Source organism: Dicentrarchus labrax, unplaced genomic scaffold, assembly GCF_905237075.1.
Source record: "Dicentrarchus labrax unplaced genomic scaffold, dlabrax2021, whole genome shotgun sequence".
NCBI lineage: Eukaryota > Metazoa > Chordata > Actinopteri > Moronidae > Dicentrarchus > Dicentrarchus labrax.
Genome location: NW_026136710.1, coordinates 10,127,319 through 10,146,896, shown reverse-complemented (window position 1 = coordinate 10,146,896; position 19,578 = coordinate 10,127,319). Strand labels below are relative to the sequence as shown.

The following is a 19,578-nucleotide window of genomic DNA, read 5'->3' as shown; positions in this document are numbered from 1 at the left end:
CAATGGCTTAAGCCGCCTTTTATCACATCTGCTCTGCCTCAGGTGTCTGTTTTTCTGAGGCCAATTCCAGTATACACAAGTTTGCACTGCAGAGGAACAAAGAACTAAAAGTCAAAAGCCCTGCTTATAGCCCCTTCAGAGTGCACTGTTCATTCACCGCACGATAAATAAATGTTGTATGAAACACATAAGATGCAGATTATTTCCTGGTCTTAGAGCTTTACCTGCAGCGGTGCTAGAATAAAAGGTTTTCCCTGAAGGTGGCACTGAAAGAAAGTTTGTCGAGTCATCAAAATTTAAATTATCTGGTTCTCTCATGATATCCCTGAAAAATGCGATCGCACTTAAACCATTAGTTTTTTATATCATACGCTAAAGGTCGAGAATTGAGCATCAGGTCAGAGGTCAGCTCAAGGAGCACCCAAACTTTTAACTATAGTGGAAATTCTGCCTCGTTAGTAGTGGTAAAACAAAGATCAGGAGGTCGCCAAGATTGATAAATAATCATTCTGGGACTGCCCATATCCATATTACATTTCACAGTAGCTGATGAGCAGTTGTAGTATTTTTTACAATGGACTACAAGGACAATGTAAAAAAGATGTTTTTTACGCTGCAGATGGTCGATACTGTCTGAAAACAGCAGGAAAAAAGATAACAAGTTTAGCACTGTCAAAGTGTTATTAAAGGGCCTAAAAGAATTAGGAAATATTAATAGTACAACTGTCAATGGCAAATTCAAAGCACAAGAAAATTGGTAAATGGTACAAATTCTCACACGTACGTGCCACAAATCTGTTTCTACACATGGTACTTGCATGAGACCTAAGGTTGTTACAAGTTGATTGACAGAAATACTGTATATATCCAATGATAACGTGTACAAAGTGGTAGGCGGAACGACAGTGCCTAACAATAGTCCCAGTCCCAAAACTTCAAAAGACATTAAAAGCTTATGTCTTTTACAGTATATTGGCTTTCATGATTTCCAGGTGTTCATCTTAAGTGTAGATACACAATATACGGTAGAAGTGGAAGTTTTGTGTACTGTTCCATTTCTATTGTGTGTCCATGTGCACACTAATTGTGGGTGTGTGGGCGGACTAGAAATGAGGCCCCAGCGGCAAGAGCACCTGATCGACTGATATGTGAATGCAGAGCTTTCAGAGATATGGCAATCATTAGTTAAATTGCTTCAGCTCCTCACTCCCTCTTACTTCACTTAACTCCTTGAACATTTTCCATATTGGCCTCTCTTACCTCCCAGTGAGGTTTATTCTGTGGTATCTTGCCAATACACAGAACCAATTTACAATTATCCCATAGCCAACAAGGAATTTAAAACAGACTCAGTGGGACAACTCTTCAAGCAGCTGCCTGGGCAGCCATGCTGATCTTGAAATTACTTTTATTTTGCAAATATTTTGTTTACGTGCTAATGTGGGGACAGTAAATACACTGACAGTATTAACAACTCCATTTTGTCAAAAAAGTTGAAGTCTAAGTTCTATTTATTCTGCTTTCTTAATGGCATTTTGACTTTGGAGCATATAGCTTCTATACCATACAGACAGCTTGTTACTGTTTATATGAACATATTAATCCATCAGAAATATACATTAGTTGAATAGAACATTTGTGTCATGACACCTGAAAAAGTGTAGACCATGGAGGAAGGTTAGTATTCCAATCTACCATACGCAGTCACATGTAATAAAGTCTGCACACTGAAAGCACCCAGTGCAAACACAAAGAAAAAACAATCATGTTTCGAGCATTCAGCTCTTCATCAATCTGATGGCTCAGAATGTCATTTAGTTTTTTCTGGCGATAACAAATAATTTTTTCCATTGGGAGCTTTCGGTGTGTGGGCTTTATTGTCCTGATTTTTGCTCATTTTTTTGTTTCCAGCACATAATTTACTTTTTGTTGGATGGATGTGCGTCTTTTGTACTTTATCAGCCGCGCAGAGGGGGCATTGACACTGAAAGGAAGTGAAATTGAAAACTACAAATCATGGTTGAGGGGGTGGAGATTTTACTGCAAGCCACTTGTAAATAGAAACAGAGGAAGCATGCAGAGCTGTCCCTGGCCCATTAGCTGTTCCTCCTTACAACAAAAACGATATAAATTACATAATATTCTTACCACTCAATAACAGCATGTACTTAATCGACAGTCATCCCTGCAGTATGCTGCTTGAAGGACAACTGTATCCAATTATTGCTGGGAAAAAACTAAACAAAACAAAGGTGTATCGTGATGGATAGTGGCTATTAAGATAACATGCTCCAGAAATCTATATCCTTTTTTTTTTTTTTTTAACTAACACATAGTTCAACATTGCCCAAGGCTGAGATATGTAGGTACAATATATCCTTCACAAAATTGATAAGTGACTTCACTTTTAACCAAGTTTCATTCTGAATGAGTTTAGTGGGTTTCTTGTCAGTGACCAGACTTGGAGACAATTATGAGCTTTTCACATGATGCATTTTCAATTAAAATAAGTTAAAATCTAGTACAAAAAGAAAAGAACATATATACAGACATAAACACATACAGGGTTAATTAAGTATAACGTATTATTTTTTTTGGACATTCTGTTGCTTGAATATTTTTCCAAGGTCTAATGAATGTGTTGCACTTACCATCCGCGACAAAATGTTCAGGCACATGGAGCGTAACCTTGACAGTGAGAGGGCAGGAATCCTGCGTAGCATAGACAATGGCAATGACACATGTGCTGATGGTAATCAACGTCAAGGTGACCTTATTTAGAGGACTGTGTGGGTGGCCTAGAGGTAGAGAAACACAAAAAAAAGGTAAATGTGAACAGCTTGACAGAAGTCCTTTTGCTTGGATCAAGGTCTTAAACATATATATTTGAATGTACTTTCTAAGAAGTAATAGGTTCATACTTTTGCACACAAAAACATAATCCAGACAAGTATAGCCTCTAAGCGTCCCTCAGTTCTTGACAGTGCAGTTAATTGTACTCCTGATTTATGAATTTAACCCAGGTTCAAGTTTGGCCTGACTAAGTAAAGGATGACTTTGAATACTCGAGCTTCTGCAGAACACCCCAGAATCGTTTGCTGGGGTGATATATGATCTAATTGCCACTGACAGGGTTATAGATTGGTTGTTTTGGTTGCCCTTTGGCTCTGTCAGGGCTCCCATTTCCAAGGCAGGATATGGGGAATGAAATTAGCCGCTTAACCTCTGTCTACTGATATTTATCATGGGAGAGAAGTTGGCATGTTGAAAGAGGCTTACTGGGATGTGATATGGATAAGACGCTGGTTTGGAAACACTGTTTTAACTAGATTTTAACAGTTAAAATGTGTTGGTCCTCTTGAACTTCTTGAAAATGAACTTGAATTGAAAGAATGAAAGAAATTGAAAAACTGGAAAATATCACACATTGTCTCAGAATCTGCAGGTTTCCTAGAAACTGTTCACACATTTTGTGAATAGTTTCTAGGAATCTTGCAGAAGACAGCTCCCCAGTGTGCACCCTGCACTATACAGGCTTATTGAAAAAGTCAATAGTAATAGTAGGCCTGTTCTTGTTTCCCTGTTGTAAGCAGTAGAACTCTGGCAAACTCAGGTGGTAGCAAATTTTTGTGCTGGTCAAGTGATGTATATTGAACAAATGTCCGTTTTACTAGTTAGAGTTACACTACTAGATCAGTGTTCACCTCAGAAAGTCACAGAGTCACTATCATTTCAGATGTTTTACATTTTCCAACTACAGTGGACTACAGTCCAATGAATCCCATCAGAAGTTTGGAAGTATTGAGATGCAGCTCAAGGGCAAACGCAAGGAGATAAAGGTAGGATTATGTATCCACTCTATAGGGAATCACATGTCATGATATTGTGAAGGGACAGGAACAGCAGCTGTCTACAGCAAAAGTGGCAGAGCATCTAATCCCTTTTGGTGTGTGGGTGGTGTCACTGGGCTTGTGACAGGGGTCCCTCAATTACTATAAAAGCCTACTGAGTAGACAAAAGCATGTACACTCACGATGACTAACACTTACTTTACGGCCACAAACCAAACACTCATACACACACAGAAACAGTGACAACAGACACATAGTCAAATACATACGTGTATGAAAAGCAACAAGCGACCACAAATACACACGGCAACCCTAAACAAACTTGTTGTATTAAAACGTCTTCCTTTTTGTTCTCCCTTTTATTTATTTCCCTCTGCCCATCTTGTAGGGAAAGCACGACCTTTTTACACAGGCTGTAACTTTAACACAGATCACGGCCATGGGTTTTATGTCTTTCCCAGTTGTGAGCCCATGTGCTGTTCTAATAAAAGTCTAAGTGAGAGCAGACAGTTTGGAAAAGGACCCTTCCCGTTTGTTGGGAAGATTCAATCATTTTATGTGATTAATTGCATAATTTAAATTCTACAATAAATACATTTATTTACCCTATCATTGCATTTGTATGTATACAATTCAGAACTAAATTAATGGAAGCAGCCTATAAAGCCTTGTTAAGATCTCTGTGTTCATAAACCTGAGTTTACAAGCCTTACCATAGCTCCAAAAATTGTTGCATTTAAACTGTGAGATAAACTAAAATATCCAACATTTATGTCATCCCTACTTGACCTTATACAGTGGCTGAATATCAGTGTCCAAAAGTCAATCCATTTATTTATTTTTCAATCTACTTAAATCTTGCTTCGGGTCTCTGGAGTGCTGTGAAATATTTGTGAAAAATAGAGCATATATTTATTCAACTCAAAATAATGTCATCACCTTTAGCTACTTCACATATATTTATGACCCAAAATAAAAAGGAGTGGAAATCAGAAACATTTCAACTTTGGAGTCTAGTTAAAGTTTTGATTCCTGGTTCGTAACCCCTGCTTCCTCAGCAAACTGTTACTGCTCCTTTTCTGCCAGCCAGGATCTACCGAGGAGGTAGACTGCAGTGCTGAATGCCGATGGTTGGCAACTCATACGCCAACCCTATTTAATTCCTCACTAAACACTAAAGCACTTCTCAGAGAAAAACTTGTCCTACTACTACAATTACTATTATGTTTGCCCTTCAAGCTTTATGCCTATCTTCTTTACAACATCGATTCAGATATCACAGTCACACAACAGCTACAAAACCCAACACAATTACCTGCGTTTCATTCATCTTTACAATGTTAATTCTTTGTGGGTCTGCCATAATATTATCATTTCAGTCGTGTAGAATAATTATAAACTGAGCAAAGACTAGTAAGTAAGTGCTGTCTGAGAAGCATATAATGTAATAATAATAATAATAATAATAATAATAATAATAATAATAATAATAATAATAATAATAATACAATATGTGCATGATGACTTTTCCTCCTTCCCTGACACAGTGCTATGTGGTAATGAACTGTAGGCATGGGAAATAAAAGGACATTGATTTCCATTATTTTTCAATCACGATATGGACACTCAAGTGGACGCGCACAGACAAATTATCTGTTTCATTTTCTCCAGGTCACTCAGTCACATACATACAAATGCAAAAAAAAGACTATCACATATCATTATGTGGTAAGGGAAGTTAAAATCGTGCTTCCCATCAAAGTAATTTGACTCAGCTTTGCTCATCACTGAGCCCCCATTTACATCAGCTCATATATCTGCTTTGAGTGTCATTGAGCTGTGCCATGGAACGGCACTTTAAACCCCACCGGGAATGTACACGACTCCTTCCTACTTCCAGCTACGCTGACAATTCCAGAAATGTCTAGCCTCATTTCACTCAGCTATAGGTAGCCCATCCATTATCCCCCCCCAATATTCAACCAGTGTAAGGTTGGAATTAATACAAAATGTTTTACTGTATCTTATTCCCTTTTAACTTTATTGCCTTCAGTAGTTTTAGTGTGTTTATTTAATGCATTTATAACAATATACAAAGAAGTACATCCGCATTGCCTCTCACCCTTGCTGCGCCTTCGTCCTCTGTGCTGCTCTGTGTAAAACTTCATTTGGCTGTCATCTTCAGGCTCTGACCCTGATTCCCCTTGAGGACCAAACACGCCTCCAGTTGCTGGCAGTGAGAAGATAAGATGAAAAAAGTGGAAAGAAATCCAAGAAGAATCAATCAATCAATAGTTATTTTGGATATAATTATGCTGAAAAAGATGGCAACTGTTAACCAGCAAGTTTTTCAGCTAATCATTACTTAAAAAAAACTCAGAGTAATGCCTTGTTAAATGTGTTAGCCAAAAATGTAGCCAAGTTATTCAGGTTAGTCATGACCACTGTGATGACAGCACTGCAAAGGGACAAAGGTGATTCAGTTTCAATTCATATTCGGTTCAAAGTCGATTCAAATGCTAACCATGCAGAGAACTTAATTCACTCTATAGAAAAAAGACAACATTCTCATTAGTTTATTGTTGCTATTTCATTATTTTGCTGATACATTTACGTTTTAGTGAAAAACTATGTATTTCGGATGGCACTGAGAATGACATTGATCGCATTCAGGTATCATTATGTGCAAATATCATTTTCTAGCACTGAAAATATTAGTCGCTCCAAATTTCTAATAAGTTTTAACATGAAAGCTATAGGGACATGAACCAGAATATTCTAGATGTTTACTGTTACTTACTGAATTAAAACAGTAGATAGACAGATTTATCCAGACATTGAACAGGAAAAATAAATAAATATTAATATCAACATTTATTTTCTATTGATATAAACACATATCAATGGAAAATAAAAAAAAACAACAAAATCAATTAAAATAGCTCAAAACAGAGTAAAAAAAACACAAAAAAAAAAAAAACATCTTCATATTCTCCATAAAACATATATCTATGGAAAGTTTATAGAATGAATCATATAGAGAAAATACTAGAATACACTGAAATTATAATAACATATCAAATATAAACACAGGATATGATACTACACAGGTGTGCAAAGTTCTGCTTTATTGAAGTTTATTTATTTGTTTATTTTTAGAATGTAATGAGTATTTTAACCCATCACCTGTATTTTTTGGGGTTGTCATTACAGACTCGACTGCAACCTCGGTTTAAATTATACATAAAGATATCATCGGTTTCCAGTGATATGCTGTCTCTGTTTTATGTTTCATTGAAATACAATAATAATAGACACTGTCCTCATATTTTACCCTGTGTATTTGACATCGAGTGCAAACGTTTGTTTACAGGGCCCCAAACTTCCACTCGCTTGCTTTGACCTTTTCTTTGATAACAACTGAGTTTGGATTAAAATTACACCAATTTTAGGAGATGTGGAATGAGTAGGGACCTTAATTTCACTGACTCATTTGTACTGCCAATAGTCCTGAAACAAACAAAGAAAAAATGATTTATTTTTTTATCCTTCTCGATGTGGTTGCTGTACACCTCCCAATCTGGTTATATTCCACTCCTCTCCACCTATTCCTCTCCCACCTTTTCTGATCTATTGGCCACTGTTGGTAATTTGTCTATGGTTACAGAGTCTCTGGAGTTCAATGTGCTATTAAAATTGGGTCACATACCCAGCGTGTGTGCATGTGTTCCTGTGTGTGCCTGTCTGTGTTTAAGTCAGAATGAGAGCAAGAGTGAGGCTGTGAGAGTTAAGAAGCTTTGTTTGTACTGCCTTGCCACTGTGACATCAAACCACACATCCCTGCTAAATGCACTGGGGCACCCACAAAGTGATAATTGCCAGGGATTTGCAAAGTGTTAAGCCACTGATGGATAAATAAGTAATCTAAAATAACCTAACACATGTGGATGGCTTTGAACTGCATTCTCAACCTGATATAAAACGTTCACCAGAGAGTTTCTGTTAAATAGGTCTATCGCTATAAATCACATAACATGTTTTCAGCATTGTTTTAACAAAATAATTTAACCTGACACACCCTAAAGAATTACTTTATGCTAATAACATCCAACTAATTTCCTCATGGTTGTATATGTTTTGCTTGTATAATCCCAAGGATCACAGTGATTACACTTCCTAATCTCCCAGAGTGGAAGGGGGATAATGGACAGAAAGAAAATCAATGCTTTTCTCTTGGCTATGAAGGAGGACAGCAAATTAAAACAAGGAGGCATGGAAAAATAAAATGTAAAAGTGAGTTGGTGTGTCAAAAATGTGACGCATATGATGAGAGGAGAACTGACAATGGCTGAAACATTTACTCTTCTGTAAGAAGCAAAAGCTTTACCCCCACAGGTATGATTACAGATGGCAACATGAGTTGTTTTAAGTGGAAGAGGTCTCTGTAATTGTGTCTTCATGATACATGCTATTAAAAATGTAGTGTGATTGTTTTGGGTAAAATAAAATAAAATAAATTGGCTTAGCCACATATGGTGATGAGGTTAAAGTCAGATCAGGGTCTGTATTTATCAAAGTTAAAAGTAAAAAACTCTCACTTCTACTCGCAAGCTAAAGAATAAGAGTTATATATCATTTAAAAAAAAAAACTTAAATTTAACAGAGCATCAGGTCTCTTAAACTGACCCTAGATGGCTGCAGAGGTGAGAAGAAATCTTCTGGCACATGATTTTAAATGACGGTACAATAAATCATTGGTTATATTAAATAATATTGTAGCCTCCCTCAGTGAGATAGCTGGTTTTGCTCGCTCTTTATTAGAGAACCAAATACAGGCTACTGTGGACCATAGCCAATGCCAAAATAACAAAACCTGGCTGTCAACAGTGTGTTCCACACATTAGCATCTCACTTTATAAACTCCTGCTCGTAGGCCTACACACCTCTACAAAAACTAGCAGAACGACAACAACCGCACCTCCTTAATCACAAACACTTACAGGTATAAGACCGTGCCTACAATGAACATAACACACCACAACAGTCTTAACATAGTAACATTATAACATAACAGTTAACACCAACATGTAACCCAGTCCGTTACAATATGTAAGCTGGAGCAATATGTAGGAAATTTCCATTCCATTGATTGTATCACTCATTATATATTTATATACATAGATGTAAATCAAATGTTAACTCTTACTGGAGATAGACAGGGCTCAGTGTGTAGAGACTTGGCTCAGTGTGTGGAGACTTGGCTTGTGAACTGGAGGTTTGCTGGTTCAAGTCCCACAGACCACAATAAGAGTTGCTTTTAAATACATTCCGTTACACTACTACGGTCGAATAGCTTCCCCCCGCTCCACATCCTTCTGGCATTGAATTAGGCCCATTGTGTCCAAACATTTCTCTATTTCTGTACCATTTCTGAAGCCGAAAATTCCGCATTCATACCCATTTCACTCCAGGATTGGTGAGAAAGGAGCCAGGGTTCTCTCTCTAGCTCTCTTTTTTCATTCTCCACACAAGTAGTTATATCACTTTTCATGTGAAAAACCGAGTGCAACACTATGAAAGTCCAGAGACTGTCTGAAAATGTGCGCCATTATTACCATATTTAAAGGAAAACACAGCATCTGGTTTGAATAAGTTTTGATAGAGGATAACCTGACCCAATGTCTTTTGATAAATATATTTTTTTTCTCTCACTTAGCAAAGGACTTTTTGACAACTAATATGACTCTCATTCTTTAGAGCATTCTTTTCATATGGGCTCATTTTTATAGCCCTTCCTAACAAAAGCAATACTTCAAGACTGACCAGTCACAAATTGTACGCATTAGAGGAGGCAATTTATAAAGGCTAGGCACTAAAATACAGTATAATTTATGAAAATACATGGATCAATGGTAGAGCATATTCAACATTCAAGCAATTGTTCGATTCAGAAATATAGCATTGTGCGGACGTAGTCTGGACGAGAGCTCAATCATCTAATGTGTGACTACAAGTTAACTTTAAGTAAATGAGTAATTTGTGGAAACCCTAAGACCAAAATACCACCCTTTAAAAGTAAAATTAAATGGAAAGGAAAGGAAAGTAAATGACTGTTTTGGTTCCAGTATGCTGCTATGTTCGTAAGCAATTGTAGATGGAGATGTAGCCTGTTTTTATTCACCTTAAAATCTGTTCTTTTCTTCTGAACATCATACAGTACCTTCCGTATTGAAAGTAGTTTATTACCAATGACAGAGCAACATATTTTCTCCTCCTTGTTCACTGGACACAGTCATAATTCCTGGGCAATGCAGAGCAATGCAGGTAAAATTCCCTCTTTTACTCACTTCATAAACATTATGTCATAACTCATGAAAATCTGCCTGCATCATAAAGATTTTAGATATGATTAAAACTTCTATTAAACTGGTGTAAAAAGTGCGCACGGAAAGCTGTAATCATTCTTTTGGTCTGTTGCACTTAAACAGGTTGAGAGTCGAGTTGGATTTGGAGTGTGAGAGTCTGGCGCTATTTGGAGAGTGAAGCCAAGGCAATGTGGTGTAAAATTGGTTCTGAATTTATGCATCGTGTTAGAACATGCCCAGAGAGGTGGCAAATGGAGACAAAGACAGACTGAGGAAGAGAGTCAAGCTAAAATAAAAAAAGGGCACAATGGCAGCTTCGCAAATCAACCTAAAAATGTTCACATTGTTGACAATAGGTGCTTTTAACATCTTGTGAAGAACAGGTTTCATTTATGGACAGATAGTAACACATTATTTTGTCTTTACTTCATGTTCTCACAAAAGTTTTCGAAAATATGCGTGAAAAACCTTGAAACCTGGCCAAGCAGTTCAGATCTCAACATAAGATAAAACTTTATGCTTTTTAAAATGGTGTATTCAGTTAATATATCAACTTCCTGTCCACTATTGTAAGTGTATTTTAATTTTACTTGTTTAATTTATAATATCCTGATGTCTTTTATTGCAGTGAACATATTCTCTGCAGCTCACCATTAGATGCATCATTCAGAAAGTAAAACTTTTCACACTCTTGAATCAGTAAGGGATGTTTGTGCTTGCAGTCCTTGAGTAAGGTGGAGAGGTGCTTCAAGTCCTATATAGGACTTACAGCTATGTACAAGTCAACCTCAAATTCAACCCTTCACAATTAGATTTGGACCTTGGACAACTTTACAAGGGGGAAGTGTTTTTGATCAAAGAAAACAAATGTCTCACACTGTAAAAGTAATTAAAGACTTTCTTTCCGTAGATCAATGCCTGAATGGTCTCACAGAACCAGGATGCAAAAATAATCCGTTTCTGTTCTGTAATACTAAAAGTTTTAGTCATAATGCAAATGCAAGTGCTGAATGATACGGCACAACAGACAGGGGGACAAAGATCTTTTGATAAATAATATATATAGCACTCTCAGTTTTAAGTAATGTGACAAAGTGCTTTGAAATAAGATAAAAACAATAGGATTAAAAGATAGAGGGTGTCATGGAGTGAATCTTTAAATACTGGAGAGAGAAAAAAATCATGAATGAAAACTAACGGCAAAAAAGCTTTAGAAGATGTGGATCTGGCTGTTTTTACATTCTTGAGATTCACAGTTTTTCACTCTTGTTAGACTGGTCACCCTTAGCAACAATGGATGTGAAAGTTATCAATCGAAATTTACTATAAACCTGTAGCTAGTGAAGAGAGGCAAGGTTACTGTAGAACTGTATAAAGTCTCTGTAGTCCAGCTGTGATGAAATACATATGTGGGTAACATTTTCAGTTTGGCAAACAACACTAATGACTTACTTTTGGCTATGTTCCTCAACCCTAACCCTCAAAAGCTCCTTGATGAAATGAGGATTGGGCAAAATGTCCTTGTTTTTCAAAAACATCCTCTACTCTGAAGGTCTTAAGCACAAAAAAGTTGCTACCAAAATAGAAGTGCACTACCACAATACACACACAGTAGATGCACGCAGGTCGTGTACCATTTATGCTCTCGACCAGACTTACACACATGAAAGAACAGCACAAATTAGCCTTCCATTAAATTTGCACTTGCAACTTGCGTCAGATTAGCATCTGATTTACTTAGGCATGAGCTAATTACATAATCAGAGATTCAGACTGCCTTCTAGCTGCTTTCTAGGAGTGATTGTTTTGTGGTGATTCTGAAACACAATTACTCATTAATGAAGTAAGATATCCAAAAACATTTAATAAGGCTGCAATTTCAAAGCATAGAAATAGTCTTAATGTATAAAAAGGTTTGTAAATTCAATGCATATTGGAATAAATACATGCACTTATTGACAAACAAGGATGTACAAAGACACCACCACCAAAATATGACTGCATTATCAAAAAGGAGCAATTGGCACAGTGCATTAGCAGCTCAGTGAACATCAAAATCAATTTCAAGTTTAATAACTACATAGTCACAACTCTACCCTACCCTCTTTGTGAGCTCCCTTGCACATTTTCCGTGATGTGCTCACCTTTGTCTGCTGTCATAGAACAGAAAGCAAGTTACATTTTCTTAGTCCTATTATAACTTTCCTCTAATAGGCCTTTGCAAATTTGCACTTTTTCATTAGTTGCAGAGATACCTAGAAATTGTATTAAGCTTGGTACATCCAGAGGAATATAGAGTCAACAACACTGGTGTATTTCTTTCATTTGCATGATCCTCCATCAAATACATATGCATAAAGGATAGAGTAACGTTTCACTGATCACACAAGAGGGGTGTTAACAGACACTGTGCGACCCAAATGGCAGGTAAATTTTGCTACAAGGCAACAGCACAGGTTTAATAAATAACACACACAAGAATACACCTGAAACCAGGTGCAGAATTCTTTGGAAATCTAGCCCTGGATATTTTCTGTTTCACTGCTTTTTTCACTGTGTTTCTCCTTCTTCTTTCAGTCCATTTTCTTTTGTCTTGATCATGCTTTCTTTCTCCCTTAGCTGTAATACCTTCAAAACCGAGTCCCATAAAAACATCAACTCCCAGAGCACCACAGCTAAACTGCAGCATGTCGGTACTAGAAATTTCAATTACTGGAGCATACCATCTCACTTTTACAGTCCCTTTCATAGTCCTGATGTCCATTAGATAATTTCAGAGTCCTCCTCTAAGCTTTTTCACATTCCAATCCATCAATCTGTTTTTCTACAAAACAGTGTACGCAGCACACTCTCCCTAAAAGAAATATAAAGTTAAAGACAAAATGGGTTACAATTCATTCTCAATTACTTTTAATCAACACTTTGGAAAGGTGCAATATTTTCTCGAAATGGGGCATTATTCATACAGTCTCTACCCATTCACCTGCATTGACGTCTTTGTCTTGATAAGGCAAAGGCACCTGCTGTCATCATTAACATTGTCACAACAACAGCATGTTTTTCTGTGCAAAAATGCATATACACACTCAGCCTATAAAATCACACCTTAGTTCATAGTGTTGTGCAGGATACTAATTGCAAATGGAGATACAAAAGGTAGGCAGTTAGTCTGATATCCTTGGATAATAATTTGTCAATTTGACAAAAAATGCTGAATGGCTATTTGATATATGTTTTGCCCTCCAAAGGATAAGCATGTATAGCTAATGGATGGATGGATGGATGGTGGGTGGATGGATGGATGGATGAATATTATATGTTAATGTATGAGTTGATTAATGGAGAAATGCATCCACAGAGGGAGTGGAAAGTTAATGTTAGAGTGAGCACATGAACAAAAATAAGATAAAAACAGAAAAAAGTGAAGGAAACAATTATATAGAAAAAGCTTTGCAGGCAAAATGTGATATGTCACAATTATATACTGAAACAAGAATGTGATTTGACAGACAGTGTGACTAGTGGCTAGTGACTCTTACAGGAAAGAAGAACAGAGTCAGAGTCAGAGTCAGAGAGAGAGAGAGAGAGAGAGAGAGAGAGAGAGAGAGAGAGAGAGAGAGAGAGAGAGAGAGAGGTAGATTTATTTTCCAATCCTTTCTGTAATGAGAATGATTAATAGTTATGGAGAAGCAGGGAGGTGAGGTGATGAGTTCAATCTGAATAGTAAAAGCTAATCATCTTCTGCATAGGAGGAGGGCACATTACACTCTGGTACTGGTAGTACTGTGATATACTGTATTTTACACCAGCACAAAAAACAGCTCATACCAGCAAACCTAATGGACCTTATCTGCTCCTAAAAATTATGGAGTACAATTGAGAGAGTGAAAAGATTGCATTAAACTCCAATACTCTCCACATTGCCATGAATTTCATACCACTTTGTGAGTATAGATACTTGTTTCTCGATTAATACTCTTCAGATTTGAAGACCGTGATTTCTACTGCATCTATTCAAGGGAGCCCATTAGTGTGACAAGAAGTGGCTTTCTAGATGGATAGGATGTAGCAGCCAATAATCTTTGCATTTGGTAAATCTACTATACCAACCAAGTAATGGTGAGTGGAAGTAATGGACCTATCCGGGGCCAATCTACAGTCCAAATTTTTTTTTCAGGGGTGTAGATCAGGGACAGCCCTTAAAGTTAAATGTCTATTCTATGCAGATGACTTGGTGTACTGTCAGTAGTGGTGTACAGTCAATAGTGAAGACACATCAGGTGGTGAATCCAAACATACCCAGAGGATAACTTTTAAATTAAGAAAATAAATAAACCGCATCAACTTGTGCTAGTGCTATCTTAGCAAATATCTTATTGGAATTGGAATAGCTCAACAGATTTTTTTCAATTACGATAATAGCAAAAGTGATAATAGAATAATAATCAAGGGATCAGTGGCATTTTACAAAACCGTGCTTATTTTACTCTGGCAAGAACTGATTGGCTAAAGTACAGGTTTTTGTTGATCAAGGGGTTGTTGTTTTCAAGCTCTTGACTGGCTGAATACACCTAATTAGCTAGCAGCTAATCAACTGTGGGTAGAGATGGCAAAGATGGAAAACAAGCATGGCTGGAGAAATGCTATGAACCAATGTAAAACAATAGTCAGAACCAGATTTACTTGTCAATCTATGACATGATTATATGATTAATATCTTCAGGGTAAAGTGTGTACAGACAAATATGATGACTAACAAGCATACAGTAAATATATTCACAGTAGGTGAATTATGTACTGGGTGCGTGTCTGGTTGGTAACTCTACAGGGGTGCCTATATGGCAGTACAAAGAAGGCTGGAATTAATAGTGTATGGATTGCACAATAAATTATATATAGAGGTTAGCTACAGAACACAACTATTGAGTTGAGCTGCCAGGACACACGTCCTCCTCAAAGACACTTCAGCTGGGCTTATGTTTGTTGACACGGACGCCTGAACCTGCACTGCTCATTTGAAGGGCAGCCTTATGACTCATTATGTATAATTTATATACAGTACATCACGTGTATGTGCTCCATTTTAGTGCCTTTATGAATTCAGTTCATTGGACTTCATTTTCAATCCTACCTGCCAAACAATATTTCTAAAACATTTAGAAATGAAAAGGTTAAGTGTAGCTTTGCCATAATAACACCTATACGATTATACAGACATGTGAATCAATAAAGGTGTGTAAAGGTATGACAGTTGTGACAGGAAAGACCTTTCACAGGAAAGGGTGCATGTGTATGTGTTTCTGTGAAAATGGTAAATATATGAGAGTAGCATGATTTTAAATCTGCTTGTGTGTACTGTATGTTGAAAGGTGGCTTGTGCATTAGAGTGCCCTTGTGTTCATAAATACTGTATGTGCATGAGCCTCTACTCTCATTTGCCATATGCAACTTTAGTGTGACCTCAGTGACTTCCGTGACACTTTGAACAAGACAAACTGCCTTGACTTCTGGCTGCTACTTGCAGCTAAATGTCAGCTTGTGGGTGTATACTGTACAGTGTATATGCTTTTTTACTGTATGGGCACATGCTGTATGTGTGGCACATGTGTCTGTGACAATGTGTTTGTGAGTAAATTAAGCTGACAGCAACACCAGTCCCCACATGGCTCAGCAACTGGTAATCACATTAAAGCACAGCTGCATACAGCAGTCAGGCTTTCTGACACCAGCAAGCTAAATAAATATATAAATATTTCTAACTCAAACTCAATACAACCTGACATCTACATTCATACAAAAGTGAAAGTATGTAAATTTGCCATTTATAATGCACAAGACAACAACTGAGGGGCTGCAAGAGCAAATTTGTGAAGTTGTATTCATGGAGTTGCATTTGAAAATATATTAGAAAGGTATGTGGGCGGATATGAATTCTAGTTTGCAACTTTACTGTATATGTCGAAATACTGACTTTTAGATCATTATTACTAATAACAACTGTTGTATAAATTCCACACTTGCGAGTGAGATGTATGTTAGAATGATCTGACAAATAGGGCTCTATTCTGGTGGAAATGGGAGCATGCACAAACTCTAGCACAGGAGTGGTCAGGTTTAGGAGGGAAGCCCTGAGGCATTCCATCCAGCCATGTTGTACCAAGAAAAGGGATTCAACACGGTAAACCAGGAAATCAGTGAGATAGGAGGAAATCCAGGAGGTAGAACCTGTGATTTACTTTCTGCTTTCTGTCCATCCCAGTCAGCCCGCAGGTATGTCACGGTGGTCTAGTTCTCCTTGTCTCTCACTCATTTCGTAGTCTCCCACTGCTCTGTCTGCCTATCCAAAATAATCCTAATCAATACTGTTTTACACTGCTGTTGTAAAAGCCCTGCACACATGCACACAAAGACACACACACATTCATGTTATACATAAACAACGTAGGCACACTGAAAAGTTATTACTGAGGGCATCACAATATAAGCCCTGCTGACACATTTTACAACCTAGATTTATGAGTTGCTACCTGTTATATGGAAGAGAAAGGACTTGAAAAGGTGGGAGGCTTAACAAGGCACCACTTGGCTCTTGTACTCAAGTGGGCTCAGTATTTGTGCACTCACCTCTATATTTTTTATTGTATCTCTCCTGCATCGAGAGCATACCTGCCAATTTAGAGCTAATAAGCAAATGGTAAAGTGTGTGGAGACCACTCAGGGAATTTGGATATATGATTGCTGAAAAGGTGTGACAGGCTGTTAAGGGTAATTTCAGATGCAGTGGCCCTTGGCACTCAGCTGTATGTTGTTTTCTCACCTTTTATCAACCAGCTTGTGCAGTGGTAAAGCCACGGAGGGTGGCATAGGATGGCAGCTGTCACCTAAAACAGTGTTGCCTTGCCACTGCAGCTGTCCAAAATGGAGAATGAAATTGCCCTATTTTCACCATTTTTTGGGGGGGCCTTTTTATTAATCACTGACAGTTGTATCTTTTTTATTTTTCGTTAGGTTGACATTGATGAGCTAACCTGCTTGTCTTTTTATCTGCCTTAGTTTGAGTTTGAGTCAGCTTGTCAGTAACTGTAGAGCCACTCAGTACGCAGCAGGGTGCTCTCAGACAGGAACCTGACTCTGCAGCACAGCAATGCTGAAAAAAACAACAACTGGAAGGTCGTATGTATAACTCCTTGAGGTGAAGCTTGATTTTACAGTTTGTAGAGTATATGCATTATAGCTCCAAAATCTCTGGTGTTCAGTTACTTCATTTCATATATTAGACACTGGAAAAAATAGTGGATTTCACAATGGTACTGTCTCACAGGGAGTTAAAAGGTCAGGGTAATGGAGCTCCGGTAAGGGATAATTCATGCTGTGGCCTGAACAAAATCTTAGAAGCAATCCTAAAATGAAAAGGCAACCACTGCAAGAAGGATGAAACAAGGGTGGTTTTATCAATATATGCAGCAGCTGAAAAAATCCCTTTGGCGACATTATGGATACCTTTGAGTGATATACAGACAAAGGTAATCCTTAGAACAAAGGTGATTCTAAAAATCCAAAAAAAAGACCAAATAATGTGCGAAAGACCTCCAGATATGCTGAGTAGTTCAGTGGCTACAGCTGGAAAATATGCAAAAAGTTAAATTGGATTTATGGAAAATGAATAGCTTTTCACATAAAACTATCCGACAAGAAACCTTACTAATGTTACAAACTGAGCTACACCTCCCATCCCAACTAGAGGAGCTGTTCTAAATACAAATACTCCATTTAGAATGTACTCCCCTTTTGTGAGAGCAATGTTATCAAGCTGCACAAAAAATGTACATATTGATGCCAAGCAGTGGACAAAGCATCAGACAACTTAGCATTGTTTTGAAGTTAAGGTCATTTACGTTCCTACTTTCGATGCATGTCATGTGTCAATTATTTTCTGGTTGAGAGCCTGAACTTGTACTTCATTTTAATTTATCAATTGTAACAGTGAAAGCCTCTGACCTGTTGTTCTCTTAAGAATACAATACCAATACATATGTATACTAAAGAAAACGCTCACACCCAAACATTGCCAGCCTCTTGAATATCAATGCTACCGCTGTAGGCAACATCAAAGACTCAGACCCAGACTCTTTGAGTCAAAGTATCAAAGAGGGTGGTTAGAACTAAGCAATAGTATCAACAGATTATACTCAAAGGTGGGCTGTAAAGAACTATTCTGAATTTGCTACTGGCAAATTTAACCAGTTGAAACATTAAGGGAAGGCAGGGATGAGACGTTTTTTGCTTGGTTCTCAAAAGGACTTGGACATGACCTGCATCTGATATATGAGGGGCATTCACCCACACAAAAAAGTTTCAGATCAAATGTTGTAGGTGTGTTGTTAGCAATGAAAATGTATGAACAGAAAACAACCTTATCTCCTAAAATGTATGTTTATACACTATTAAATTGTTTTCCCAATTACACCGTGCTGTCAAAGACAATGTTTTTCTGTATGACTGACGCACTACACTTGTGTATCACACCTGAGTCACAAAGAGGTGGTCGGGATGGATGGTGGGCAAACTAAGTGCAGGGGTCAGAGTCCAGTGTCCAGGGTTGGATCCTGATCAGTGCTTATGTTATGCAAAAAAAGCACTTTGGTTAAGGTTAAGGACAGATTGGGATTTTATTTAAAGGTTTTTCTGTATTAAAGTGTTAGGGTTAGGGTTATTAAATCAGGACCATAATGTAGAGACCAAAATGCTTCCCAAGTACCTAAACATAAAAGTAGATATAGTTGCATTGCATGATTGGATATTTTGGAAGAAAACAAATTAAATACTATACCTTGTCAATAGACATTTTACTGATCCATTCAGAGTCAAGTTTTTTGACACTAGCCTGATATGTTAACAACATTTTCTCATTATGTTAATAGAAAACGTAATCTGGGTAACATTACATTTCCTTCAAAGTGTATTTGCAGTTGCAAATTAGTTAGTGTATAAACATCATTTCTAGGATTTCAGGGTTGAAAATAAATCACCAAAGGAAAGTAGTGTGCGTATAGAATAATAATCTGGAATAAACCAGGCCAATTTCATCAAAATGACCTTTAAGCAATGAGAACCAAAGGATCCCTTCACCAGCTGCTCCTGGAGCTCGTCTCAGCCAGACAGGAGAGGCATGGCTGGCTGTAACAGGGGATAACCACCCTGTTGCATGGCTGTTTGCACTATGTCCCCTCCATGTGTCAACACTACCAGCATTCTCAACCTCTGCCACACTTCTCTGAATAAACTAATAAATAGTGTTCCTCATCATTAACTGAGCAAAATTACTGCACTCTCCACTGAACTTCGACCGTGCTCCTTGGGAA

General features: G+C 37.5%; 1 protein-coding gene across 2 annotated transcripts in view; it reads right to left on the bottom strand.

Annotated features, from left to right (window-relative positions):
- LOC127370511 (astrotactin-2-like) overlaps positions 1-19,578 on the bottom strand; it is a 249,299-nt gene that overhangs the window by 129,665 nt on the left and 100,056 nt on the right. Inside the window, exons 5-6 of one of the 2 annotated variants that reach the window (XM_051412637.1) lie at positions 5,974-6,081; positions 2,652-2,798 (exon numbers count right to left, since the gene is read on the bottom strand). In XM_051412637.1, coding sequence (XP_051268597.1) covers positions 2,652-2,798; positions 5,974-6,081 — 255 coding nt within the window. The remainder of the gene's footprint in view (positions 1-2,651; positions 2,799-5,973; positions 6,082-19,578) is intronic. The other variant, XM_051412638.1, reaches the window with a different exon arrangement.